At 40.8% G+C, this 14,880-nt stretch overlaps 1 protein-coding gene across 1 annotated transcript; it reads left to right on the forward strand.

Moving 5' to 3' along the window:
* Window positions 1-724: 724 nt before the first annotated feature.
* On the forward strand, window positions 725-2,841 carry LOC124264669 (tryptophan--tRNA ligase, mitochondrial-like). Its single transcript, XM_046699403.1, is given in 5 exon segments — window positions 725-802; window positions 1,374-1,585; window positions 2,073-2,381; window positions 2,384-2,434; window positions 2,437-2,841. Coding segments are annotated over 5 exon segments (702 nt in total). The 5' UTR covers window positions 725-734; the 3' UTR covers window positions 2,499-2,841.
* The last annotated feature ends 12,039 nt before the right edge of the window (window positions 2,842-14,880 follow it).

The following is a 14,880-nucleotide window of genomic DNA, read 5'->3' on the forward strand; positions in this document are numbered from 1 at the left end:
CTGGTTCATTATATGTCCTTGAAACTGCATGTTAATATGGAAAGATAAGGAATTCAACGCAACGGAAATGATTGAATCATGCGAGCTCCTATGAATGTATATAACGAGCAAGACATTCGATCTGTTAGATCATTTAAACTGTAGTTCTTTAAAGAACGAATAAACTTTAGTTTTTTGTACTCTTTTAACCATTACATATGAAAGAAGTGTGGTTAGTCTTAAGCGGAACACCAAATTCATTCTTAAAAAAACCTTGTGGAGGGTAAGTGACATCACTGGTCTCAAGGAGAGAGCATCTACCCAGAGGAGTCACGGTTTGTGGTTCGATAACTTGTTGTTACCTTGGTATAAATAGAGATTGGTTAGCTCGGATTCAGCACAACATATGTATGATGTGTCCAGGTGGGGTGTCCATGTTAAACTGTTTCATGGCATCTCTGTGGATGTCCAATTTTAAACAGAGACACACATGCCTGCATATTGCTATTGAAGTAAATATCCTTGAGCATGACATTAAATTTTGCGTCGCCACACCCCGCCCGCCCCTCACCATCCCATCCTATCCCACCCACCCCTCACCTCACCTCACCTCACCTCACCTCTCACCTCACCTCACCTCACTCATTACTGTTGATAATTTGGTAAAACTCATTCACCCAGCCATTTGTGATATAAAATGTATGTCATTTCAGGAGAAGTTATACTGTATGTCATTTCAGGAGAAGTCTGAAAGGATGAACGACCCGAGTGTTGGTCTGTTTACTTACCCTATCCTGCAGACAGCAGACATAATCCTGTACAAGTAGGTTCTCAGATGCATCAATGCCATGCATTCACCAGAGCAGGGGACAGTAGGGTGGCCTTGTTGTTAAAGTGTTCAGTCAACATGTTGAAGGCCCAAGTTTGATTCCCTGCATGGGTACAATGTAAACTGCACATTTGTGACAACCCCACTGTGATATTGCTTAAACATATCGAAGAAAAGTCCCTCAAACATGCTACAATCTGTAATATTTCTATATATGATGTAAATATTTTGGCGAACCCCTGCTGAATCTCAGTGACAAATGATCAGTCCCCCATGTTACCTAGCCTTCCCATCCATTTCACACCTTTCTGTGAATCTTGGGGTGTTGGTGTAGCCTAGTGGTTAAAACACTCGCTTGTCACGCAAAAGACCCAGGCTCGATTCCCCACATGGGTACAACGTGTGAAGCCCATTTGTCGTGGCCCCCGCTGTGATATTGCTGGAACATTGCTAAAGCTGGTTGAAATTAAACTCACTCACTCTAAGAATCCCTGTCATCTTGAAGGAAGCATATCACTCCTCTGTCTGTCACATTTTATTATCTGCTCACTGTTTTTGTTGCCAGGGCGACTGATGTCCCAATATGAGAGGACCAAATACATCACATAGAACTGGCCAGAGATCTCGCTAAGGCTTTCAATCGAACATTCCAGGTCATATTCCCTCGACCTGAAGTTCTCTCATCAAAAGTGGATGCGTTTCATGACTCCACCCAGTATCTAAACGTGTCTAAGATGAACCACAAGAAATCAAGGTTATTGTCAGTGATGAAGAAACGTGATAAGGCAAGCTGCAAAGTGACTTCATTTGACATACCCCGATTGCCCCCAAAAGGGTTAACTTGGAATCTCCATGGGTAGGACCTTCTTGAGAGCTCAAAAATAAAACGGCGACACAATGAGCTTGGTCACAGCCCACCATATATATTCATAAATCCTCTTTTAAAGCAAAACTGGGTAAACCAGAATTCTCATATCAGTAGCTTCTGATAAAACGCTCAGACCTGTACAACCGCATCCTGTACAACCGCACCCTCCTATACAACACAATTGTCAGTTTTCCTTCTGTCTGGGCAGTGGTGTAGCATGATGGTGAATATCTCCACTCATCACAGTGAAGACCCAGGTTTGATTCCCCACATGGGTACAATGTGTGAAGCCCATTTCTGGTGTCCCCCGTCGTGATATTACTTGAATATTGCTAAAAGCAACGTAAAACCATACTCACTCACTCTGCATTATCGTCTATGTTTTCTTCTCTCCAGGTGAAGTACCAAGGATCAAGAGTCTCAGACATCCAGAAAACAAGATGAGCAAATCAGAACCGAATGCCAAAGGTCGCGTTGACCTGACACACAGTCCAGACGAGATCCGTGACATGGCAGTCACAGACTTGGCAGCAGAGTTGACCTATGACCCCAAGGAAAGGCCAGATGTGTCTAATCTGATTGACATGAACTCCTCGCTGACAGGCCTGTTGCAGGAGGAGATATGCGAGGATAACATGTTGTCGACCAAAAGTGATTACAAGGCCAAGTTGGCGGACATTGTCATTGAACAACTGGCCCCAATAAGGAGAATGTGCTGAAACTAAAGGGAGATAAGTCTCACCTTCAACAAGTGCTTAAAATGGGAATGAGAGAGCAAGGGAAATAACAGAGGAAGTGAAGAAGGCTGTAGGGTTGTCATGACAACAGCTAGGTCATATAACCACTGAACGCTATCCATGGACCAGTGATGGTTTTATCAGAGAGTGTGAAAATACGCACTTATATCACACGTATAATTCTGCTTCAGTCCAGATTTGCCAGTCAGAAGTTTTTCAAATGAACACCTCAGACTGAATGACCTCTGAAACCAATATTATTCAGCCATTGTCAGTGTACATATTAAAATAAGTGTAAATACTAGGGGTGACTATTGAGGGGGAAATAACTATTGCGATAACGATAGTCAGTTGCGACCAACTATTGCAATACTATTGCAATAGTTTTCTCTCACCTTGAATTGTCTCTGGTGAAGTAAATTCCCAAATAAATGTGGATTTGTCTGGGGACAACAGAGAGCTTGAAATTTGTTGCTTTTCTATGTACGACTGAGATGTAAAATAGGTTTGAGTGATATGGTGAAGATGTGAGGTGTGGAATAAAACCATGCAGAGCTTGCTTACCGTAGTCTGTTTGACGGTTCTCATCGTGCAAGCTACTGAATGTGCTGTGCTGCATTCATTCAATGACTGCCACATGTCCAAGTGAAGTTTTATAATGACAATGACAGTACTACCTTAAAGTACCTTAAAGAACGAATAAACGTTTGTTTTTTGTACTCTTCTAACCATTACATACGAAAGAAGCGTGGTTATGTACCTGCTTATGTATGTACACGAGTACATGCTTTACAATTTTCTGCGATTCTCCGTTGAGAAAATGTTGCGTATAGGATGTTAACTGTGTTGTAAATCGGAAAAAACGTCTGATGACATTTTGTACGTAAATATTTATGAATCCTTTATTTACAAAAGAGTGGTTTGGTTCATCGTGGCTCGCGTTGTTTGTTTGTGGTTTAACGCCGAACTCCAATATTCCAGCTATATGGCGTCAACCAAGTCGCCGAGCCTGACCACCCGATCCCGTTAGTCGATTCTAACAACAAGCATGGGTTGCTGAAGACCAATTCCAACCCAGATCTTCACGGACTGATTCACATTGTACGTGTAAGTAAATTATGTTCTTTTCAACAGGCAATCTCTAATGACATTAATATAGGGCATTCATCGTAACCCCTTTGACATATAATTGAACTTTCTCATGCCATTTATATAGGAATACTGCTGGAACGTTAACATGCATACATGTAAAGGTCATGCTTTCATGCTGCCACCTCTCGGTCATAGTGGTGTCAAGGTCACTCTGATGAACGCATGTCAAAATCGCTCATAAGCTACATTCCGGTAATAACACAACTGTTAAAAGTCTGCTGAAAAGGTCAAGGTCATCAAGAGGATATAAGCCCTACTGTACTCCGCTACAAAAAGCTAGCCACTAGGGGTAATAGAGATCAGGCGAGAGATTCTAAACAGTTAACCTCAAGCACTTCATATTTAGATCAACCAGTGTAGAACATATCCTGTCTATTTTGATAAACGCAGAAGGCCGATTCACCACTATAGCCTCTTTTTACCCTGTCTTCATCTGGAGTATCAATAACCCGGCATTGCTTGAATACTTGGAATCGCATATTGTTACTTCATAATTTCAAGCTTACTATAGTCTGATGGGCGAAAACGATTGCATTTCACGAGGCGTTTTTATTGCATGGGTGGTGAGATATTGCCTGAAGATTCCTCATTAAATTTTCAATTCCACATTTTCCACTTAGCGTAAATGCTTATGACGTCAAACGAAAATGATACCTTATGTGTTAAGGAGAGATGCAAATTTATTTAATGTGCCTAGTCTTTTATATACGTGTAATAAACAATAAACTTGAGATCAAGAGTCTCCAGCCAATCACCAACTGTGGGCAGGGTGTACATACCCATTATCCATCTAAGTGGCTTCCATGTCACCACTACCCCTCCCCCCCCCCACCACCCCAATAAAAAATAAAAAATAATAATAATAAACAAATAAATAAAAATAAAAATTTAAAGAATTTTATACACACCATTTTGTCACGCAGAAACTGAAATATACATAATCTTGTCTCGGCTTCAGTAGTTGGCAAGTCCAACTGAGTTTGAAGAGGGTCTGCTAGCTCATTTGTATTGAAACTTACTAAGACAAATTGAACAGTTTTGTTCATAAATTATTTTCATTTTAGAGACGAGATGATAGTCTAGTCAGCCTATAGTCACTCTTCCCACAGTCCCGATCACAAGGATTACTATTCTGGAAAGGTCCCGCATTTCTTCCAACTGCAACAGGAGTTCATCATATGGGCGGAGACGCTTTTGCTGAACACATACTCAGCATGTCACACATTTTTCCATGAAACACTCATGGCAATAATTAGTTAATGACATGTAATTTGGCTAATTGACCGTGCATACTGATGCACTACATGGCCACAGTCAACGAACAAAATGTCATAAGTCGCACTGCCGTAATATCGCGCTTGTGTTCATTACTGCGTGATTTCAATCTTTTCCAAAGCTTACAACATTGCATTTCGTAAAAGTGTCCCATAATCGCCTTTGATTATATTTCTTGAAGCATTCTAATGCACTCTAATCCATCCTCGAAATTTTCGAATGCACGATTTTGAGTATACTGATATTTTTAACACATGCATAAGCTCAAGCACATGAACCCACAGACACACACATTCACACGTGCACACACATTCATACATACACACATACGTACACACGTAGACATGTTTACTTGTACACACATGCACACACGCAGGGACACACGGACGCGCTGACGCACACGCACACGCACACGCACACTGCCAGTAACAACGTGAACCTGACGAGTGAAGAAATCACACTAATAAAACGACCCAACAGTTGTTAAGTGATCGCCAAGATCCCATCGTTGGTCGGTACCCACTTCAAGTATGTGTCTATTAACTACAGGAAGAGAACATGACGCCAAGGAATCAGACTAAACCGGTTGAAATATGGGTCACATCGCTGAGAGTCAAAACCACTTAAACAAGCACTTGCATTAATATAACAGAAGAAACTAGAAATAAAAGGAAAGTCGTTTTACATTGTCAATCTGGTGAGTATTGACACAGTATTTTCGCGTTGTATTTATGGATACAATTGTTTACATTTGTAAAGATACCAAACTGTCTCTTTTCTGAGAGCACGCCTCCCTTCTCCGTGGAAACTCTTTGACGGTGTTTATGGTCTTCGTAACATCTGAACGTCAGGCCAGGGGACGGTGGTAGCCTAGTGGTTTAAACGTTCGCTCATCACGCCAAAGACCCGGGTTCGATTCCACAGATTGGTACCATGTGTGAAGCCCATTTCTGGTGTCCCCGTGATATTCCTGGAATACTGCTAAAGGCGGCGAAAAGCTCACGTATCTCTGTGGTGTACATTGTAGAAGCGAGTATATCTGTCTTTGTGTTACCTCCTGTGCTTCAGCTGTCCGCTGATAACAATACGAAGGGTTTCAAGAACCAAACAAGTACACACGAATCCTCTGTGAATAAAAGGAAATCAGACTGATATTGAAATCGTTAACATCATCATCATCATCATCATCATCATCAGTCATGTAGCAATATCTTCTGTCTGATCTGTGAAGGTTCGGGTTAGAATTGGTCTCCAGTAACCCATCCTTGTCGTAAGAGACGACTAACGGGATCGGGTAGTCAGGCTCGCTGACTTGGTTGACACATGCCATCGTATCCAGATTGCGTAGATCGATGCTGGTGCTCGGTGTTGATCACTGAATGGTCTGGTCCAGACTCGAATATTTACAGACCACCTCCATATTGCTGGAGTGTGGCGTAAAACGAACATCAGCGCAGCTTTAAACTCAATGCTTTAAATGAGTGATGCATAGTCTGTATCGTCTATGGAAGAGGTCCACTGTCACATATACTACACAATAGATGCCTCTTTGTTATCATAGAAGACACTCGGGTGGTAGCCTAGTCGTGAAAGCGTTTGCTCGTTACGCCGAAGACCCGGGTTCGATTCTCCACATGGGTGCACTGTGTGAAGCCCATTTCTGGTGTCCCCCGCCGTGATATTGGTGGAATACTGCTAAAGCGGCGTAAAACTAAACTCACTCACTCACTCACTAAAGGAGACACTAAATAAAAACAATGCTGATTTGATATATACCAAACTTGCATATTTCTGTCTCATAGGTTGATTTGTTTGTACTAAATTATCATATATATCGTTAACAGCGACAGCTAATAAAACAAGAAGTGTTATGACCGTTAATCGTTCCTTTCTAAGTGCATTTACTTTAGATGAAGACAAACGTTTTGGATGAACAACTTTACTATTCAGGTGATGCGACGTTTCGATATAGATTCTTCTAGCGTTACCAAGCAGGTACAACGATACAAGTGAGTATGGTTTTACGCCGCTTTTAGCAATATTCCAGCAATATGACACCAGAAATGGGCTTTACACATTGTAATTATGTGGGGAATCAAACCCGGGTCTTCGGCATGACGAGCCACCGCTTTAACCACTAAGCTACCCCACCGCCCTTAAAGAATCTGTATCGAAAAGTCGCATCACTTGAATAAAGAAGTTGTTCACTCGTAAAGTTTGTCCTTCTCTGACTTTCCATGTACTAAAAGTGCCAGTCAAACAAGCATTTGATATACAGGTTACAATCTGCACTGCGGCTCCATGCAACCCAACACCGTGCACGCAACAGCTGTGGTGGTGTGGGTAGACAGCAGGAGTGTTGGAGAAGCTCCACCAACAGCATCTGAAATATCTCACAAACACGCACTTGAAAATAGCGGTAAGTAATCCACCCAAGACAGGCCTAATCCTCAGTGATGTTCCGCGTGTATTTAACCTGCTGCCACGAGTGCTTGGGGGAGCGATGAAGCAAGTTGATGAAGGTATGGCGGAGCTAGGCTGCCATCCAGACCCTGAAACAAATTTATCCAAGAAAGCCCATGCAAGTAGTCGAGAATGTGTGGCAAGTCTAGATTTCCACAGTTTCAGGGTGTCTGAAAATAAAGAAAGTCTCTGGGCTCCATTCTTCAATATTTTATGATTTAAGTTAACTGCTTTTTTCGGTTAAATATGTTCATTTCAGAGACTAGATGTTAGTCTGTGACGGAGCTTGTGATCGTGAATGGCTTGCGAACGTGCTTCAAGCAGGATATGCCGACATTTGTTGACGCTACCTTCTCAAATGGCATCACCTGTTCATAGATGGGGATGATGAGCATTATAAAAGGTTGAACTGTGGAACTGTGACAACAATCTGTCACAGACGGATGTCATCTCGCTGGTGGCCGGGTATCTGCACTTTCCTCGTGCATTGTAACCTGTATAGAGTCCCGTCCTTGCCACCGATATGTTGGAGTTTAACTCAGTTCTCGCTGAATTCTTCAATAAGTTTCTATCAAGGATTAAAGGACCCTATCACCTCCCTCTCTTCTTCGAGCGCTCTAATTTTTCTTAATCTCTGACCCTACATCCTAACCGTCCAAGCATCCCGCCCCCTCCATTTCTCCCCCTCCTTTTCAGCAACCGAAACATGTTTTGACCCTTTGTCCCCAAACTCCGACCCGCAGTTTTTCTCTATCAGTTACGCGTCTCTTTCGGTTTCACTTTTACTACAATTCACTTCCCATCTCCTGGATATCTGGCCAATGTAGTTATAGAATATTGTGACTGTGTCTACATGAAACGTTTGAGCGATAAAATATCTTGTATCTTGTATCTCTATTACACACACACACACAACCCCACCCCCACCGCTGCCTCCCATCCGTCCTCCTCTGGCATCCATCCGTCCCGCAGATGTATCCGATGTTAACATACCTTACGTTCAATAAAAGTGTTGCAGTATTGACTCATCTGTTGCCCAATCATACACATGCCACTGTGTAGCCTGTTTACCATAGAGAGGTTAGCGACCGTATCATGGGACTTATGAATCAAGATGCATACATCCCGAGTGACCACTCTATCAAATGGTCAATAGAGTAACACCGTGTTACCAAACAATACATCAGTCACATCCATACGTTGTCTGCTTGTAATGTAAATTGATCTACTCTACTCGGACTGTTTCAAGTACATTATACATACGTGACAGACAAGAGGTGGAACATTGTATGGCTGCATAATACACATATGTATGGATAACTCCAAGGGAATCATCACCGCACTCTTGATATCTAAAGCTCGTTATCAAAGGTCAGATCGCGGGAATGCGACCAACGACCAGCTATCACCATGCACTTGACAGCAGCATTGCTAGCTCTCATAACGCACTCACGTAATTGACAGTTGGTCGTTATTCTTGCCAGCGCCAACTGAGCCGTGGTGTGTACGCCGTAATGATCTGCATATCGCATTCACTATAGACACATACATACAGGGACCGACGTATGTAAACACTACGGGGATGTTTAGAATATTCGACCAACATTTCCTCATCGACGATCAGATAGAGAATGTTTAGAAAACCCAAGACATAGAGAAATCTCTCAGTGTATCTAATATATACTATGTCTCCACCTGCCTGATATACCGCAATTCAAGACATATTAGCAGTTATGGTTAAGATCATGAATACACTAAATGTCTTTATTTGCTTGCTGATTCGACGAATTCCCCAGTCGGCCTTCTCAGACTGTGACAGATGTTTGTTTATTTGTTTATTATTTAACGCTGCACTCAGCAATATTCCAGCTATATGGCGGCGGTCTGTAAATAATCAAGTCTGGACCAGACAATCCAGTGATCAATACTACAAACATCGATCAATGCAACTAGCATACGATGACATGTGTTAACCAAATCAGCGAGCCTGACCACCCGATCCCGTTAGTCGCCTCTTACGACAAGCATGGGCTACTGAAGACCCAATCTAGCCCGGATCTTCGCGGGTTAGACTGTGACAGAACATCTGTTAGCGCACGCACTGTCTGGACTGAGCTCCTGTCTGAGAGTGTACTTGTTTTTCACCATCCCAAGATGGAATCAAGTTCTGAAATCAACACTTATCTCTGACATGAACCGAGGCCTCCAGTTTGCGGGAGACACACAAAATAAACAAAACTACAAAACGATGTTACCGCTAACACTAACGTGCGTTACAACTTAGTACTAACATCGCTGTGTGGAAATGAATCGTGGTAAATAATGAATATTTGCGCATGACACCTTTATCTTATCAGAGTGATAGGCAGAGCTTGCGGGAAATCCATCCCTGTAGCAAGCTCCCATATCTAAACATGTGCTATCCCCTTACTATAAGTACCTGTTCCTGCCAACGGATTCGTAGTTATGATATGGTAGTCTGTCTCACAGTCCCCTTTCATTCCGCTCAACCCTCTCTCTTCAATGCTGAAGCCCTAACTGAAGCAAGCCTAGATTTCCCTGAGGTTGAATCTCGATTCTCATTGAGGATCATTTTCAATTTAAAAGGAATTATTTGTTTCTGTCAAAATTAAATATATTCAGAGACTAAGCGTTAGTCTTGGATATGAGAGCAATTGCGTCCACAGAGTACGTTTCCAGTTCAACCTCTTGATGATTCACGTTTGGACTGCTCTGTAGCAGTCGAGTACACATGCGTTTAGTGCAGATTGATAAGCGGAGGAACACTTTGCATAAGCTAGGTTTCTGGTTTGGCAAAAGAAAATACCAAACACCTATGGCAACTCGACGACAGTGTGTGTCATTTAAGTATGTGTTAACGGTCTTCCTAACATTGGAACACAGGCGGTGGTAACCTAGTGGTTAAAGCGTGGTTTGTCACGCCGAGGACCTGGGTCTGATTCCCCTACAAAGTTACGATGTGTGAAGCCCATGCCTGGAGTCCCCCGCCGTGATATTGCTCGAATATGGCTGAAAGCGGTGTAAAACTAAACTCACACGTAACACGTGGGCATGAGGCCAACTACAACTGGATGGATGTGAGTAGTCTGTCTCACAGTCCCTGAACCACATTATTTTCCCTACTGCCAAGCTCTCTCTGCAGTGCTAAAGCCCTAAATGAAGCAAGTCTGAATCTCTGGTCTCCCTAGGGCTCCTTTTCAATATAAATGGGCTTGTTTGTTACTATCAAAATTATATATATTCAGAGACTAAGCCTTAGTCTAGGATGTGAGCCGCTAACTGTCACATGACCTTCAGGTCAAGGTCTCAGATCCCAGATTCGTACAAAGTGGTCATGGCTTTACTTGGTATGCAACTAAAAAAGACGTTTGACATGCGATTCTTAACTATTACTAAAGTTAATTTGTTGTGGCAAGGCAGATTCATTGGCATGACAGCCTATGTATCTTTCGTATTACTAATAAAAATAGTGTAGGCTTATTGTAGTAATATGAAACAATAGGGTGTTCTTTAACTCCTGGGGCGGTGGGGTAGCCTAGTGGTTCAAGCGTTGGCTCGTCACGCCAAAGACCCGGGTTCGAATCCCAACATGGGCACAATGTGTTAAGTCCATTTCTGGTGCCCCCAGCCGTGATATTGCTGGAATATTGCTAAAAGCGGCGTAAAACTAAACTCAGTCAGTCAGTCTTTAACTTCTTTAGAAAAATATGTTTTGGCCGAAATTCAGGTGTCATTGCGTGACAAATATCAAATGCAAGTGGGTGGAAATACCCAATCAGGTTGAAGCGTAACGTATTTCGTGTTCTCGCTGAAGCGTAACGATGTGATCCATAGGTATAAGTAGGTGTTTAAGTAAACTGATAAGAGATTTATATGGGAAGATATCGTCCATATACTAGTACCTAGTGTGAATAGATCATTAACAGATTGAGCGTAAAGATGTGAAATCAAACTTCAGTTAAAACTATCATGTATAGGTGTATCGAAAATAAATTGTTTAAAACTTTCGTTAAAATGTATAGCTCATAGGTTTAGTGTAGATATATATTTCATAGTTTAAATCTTAAATGAAAATATGCCATTAACAGGGTTAATGTAAATATGTCATTAATAGCGTTCATGTAAATCTGTCATTAATGGAGTTAATGTAAATGTGTCATTTATAGGGTAAATGAAAATATGTCATTAATAGGGCTAATGTAAATCTGTCATTAATTTTGTTCATGCAAATATGTCACTAATACGTGTAAATATATCATTAATATGGCTAATGTAAATATGTCATTAATAAGGTTTATGTAAATATGTCACTAATACGTGTAAATATATCATTAATATGGCTAATGTAAATATTTCATTAATAGGGTTTATGTAAATATGTCACTAATACGCTAAATGTAAATATATCATTAATATGGCTAATGTAAATATTTCATTAATAGGGTTTATGTAAATATGTCACTAATACGCTAAATGTAAATATATCATTAATGTGGCTAGAGTAAATATGTCATTAATAGGGTTTATGTAAATATGTCACTAATACGTTAAATGTAAATATACCATTAATATAGCTAATGTAAATATGTCAGTAATAGGGTTCATGTAAATATGTCACTAGTAGGTTAAATGTAAATATGGCATTAATAGGGTTCATGTAAATATGTCACTAATACGTTTAATGTAAATATGTCAGTAATACGTTTAATGTAAATATGTCACTGATACGTTTAACTTAAATATGCCATTGGCAGGTTGAATGTAAATTTAACATTTACAGGTTTAATGTCAATATTTTATTTCTAGGTTTACTGTAAATATGTCATTGAATAAAATTCTGTCGCTCACAGGTCATGTGTAGTTTGGTCAAGTACAGCAATTATCACAAATCTCGGGAAGTTTATATGCCTTCCGGTTTGTTCTCAATGGTTCATCTACCACAGTGTACCAAACACTAGGCATAATAAGTCAAGTCCAAAGTCCAACAACTTCTTGAAAGGAAAAGTCACCAATAGCTAACCAGCCCAGTGGTATATCATGGATTCTCTTGGCATGCTGTGCTGGTGAAACGTTGTTGACATCCTTGAACAACAATTGTACTTCCTGCCTTTTAATATGTACTCGATGTTGAAGGGTCAGAGAGACGCGTCAGCAGAGGAAGACAAGAAAGGGGTGTTAGGACGTAAACCAAATACTTGGATTTTTAGGAATAACATGCCTAATCTCTATTAGGCCTAATCCGTATTATCAGTTAAGTCCAAGTAGGGGGTTTTAGTTGTTTCCAATAGAGGATATATTTACCGAATTTCTCATGTATGTGTAATACATGGGTTACAAACAGAAACTACAAATGAAATAATGGACACAACTATTCCATACCAAAATGTTTGTACTATTGTACAATTCCGTCCCTAGAAACAAGTATAAATTGTCACGGTCGGGGATTAAACACTCTCCGTTAGTAGTCAGATTTGACTAGACGTAATGGGAAACTAGCAGTGGTATTACATGAATTTCTTTCTGTAGAACAAGGCCACTAAAAGGTGGATGCGTACGGTCGTGAAAATAATTACCGCTTGTGTTTTCAATGCGGTGGTCAGGCTCGCTGACTTGGTTGATGAATGTCATATTATCCAATTGCTTATATCTCTTTTGGTGATGTATAGTCTAGTTCGGACACCATTATTTATAGACTGCTGTCATACAGCTGGAAAATTGATGAGTGCGGCGTCGAGATCAAACAAATCAAGCGTAATCAAATGCTGTATCATTCTTTGATCATGGAAATAGAAACAAATAATATATACAACGAAACGACGATCATTCTTTCACAACTGATTTAATCAACACAAACTGAAATTGGTTTACTCGATCATCTCAGTACTCCTTTTCGCATCCGATTCAAAGTAAATTTGAGCAATATTTCATACAACACATTTTCATTCTCTCCATTATATTAAAATATCAGCTTCATCAATTCAGTATCCACACAAACTTCACCAATGGCTAATGAATTGTCATTAAGCTCTGGCTCGTTTGTTTGTACTGACATTTCCAGACAAAAGTTTCCCTGAACTGTTTTTAATCATGTGTTATGAAATCGGATGCTAAAAGGTTCCTTGTTGATGTTCAATATTCGAAAGTAATTGTGAAACAAATGGTGATCATTTAGAAATTTCAAAATGTACATGAATATTTAGTCGTCTCCCTCTCATTTTATCTTGTCTCAAATATTTCAGCAGAAAATGTAATATTTGGAACCAACGATCTCAGTATTTGGTTACAAATGAGTCAACTACACAACTCTGAGTGGCTCATTTGCGTTTCATGCCGACAAACGCCATGATCCCTGTTCAGGTGTGTATGTGGGGGAATGGAATAAAGTTCCAGAAAAAAGAGGTATCTTAATAAAATGTATACTTAACTACAAAAAATATAAAATATAAAAAATATAATTCAAACCTGAGGCACACCAAGCTCGTGCTATCATTTTGGACATAAATAAAACTCCATCTTTTAAGTAGTCTTCATGTCTTGGAGACACACTTGTTGGTTATGAACCGACATCAAGAGTTTAAAATCTTAAAATGTCATGAAACAGATGGAGTTTAAGGTCGTACAGTGTTTGAACGTAAACATAACGAACGACCATCACTAGCAACAGGCTCCCCTGTTGTTCTCCATCTCGGTATAATTGTTTATGATGCATTGTCTAGAATGCTTCCTGAACTTCATAGTCTTCGCGACTGGTATACTTACAAATGGCACCGTTTGCCACTGACATTGATTGAGCAGGACACTTGAATTCACTGTTTGAATAATGGCGGTCGTTAACTGCAATCCCGTAATGCATCTACGACGCAGGCAATTTCCGTTTGTAAGATCTCGTTCCTCGCTTTCGGTGAATATGGACATAAAGGCCATTTTCATAGAGTAATTACGTACGTCATTTTACCATCGTAAGTGTCACGAAGTTACTGTACGGTGAAGACATATAAATTTAGTATGTTATGGCAGATAGTTCGTCACCGTGCCTCGATGGCGAGAATTTTGCTGATGTGTGCACCATTAGTTTATCTGCCACAGTTGGGTCGTTTCTGACTCACATTCAACATTCATTCTCTACACTCAGGAAAGAATAGTCTTACACATCCACTCGACAACCGACCGCCTCCGTGGTGTAGTGGTTAGAGCGTCCGCCCGGAGAGCGGAAGGTCGCGGGTTCGATCCCCGACCGCGTCATACCAAAATACGTTAAAATATGGTACTTGTTGGTCCCTGCCTGGCGCTCGGCATTAATGGGTACAACAAGGACTGGTCGGCTCGGAGTCAGTATAATGTGTCTGAGTAGGGTATTCATGCTTCACTGCGGCATGGTATCTCAGTGGGCTAGCACTATAAAACCAGCTTAAGTCTGGGCTACTACAAACAGCCGCACTTACACATACACACGCATGTACGTCGTCATATGAGCGAAATATTCTCCAGCACGAAGTTAAACCCAATTTCACCTCACCTCACTCGACAAACACGAGGATAAATAACATTTGACTACA

Source organism: Haliotis rubra, unplaced genomic scaffold (assembly GCF_003918875.1).
Source record: "Haliotis rubra isolate DU_JTF1 unplaced genomic scaffold, ASM391887v1 Scf936, whole genome shotgun sequence".
Lineage (NCBI taxonomy): Eukaryota > Metazoa > Mollusca > Gastropoda > Lepetellida > Haliotidae > Haliotis > Haliotis rubra.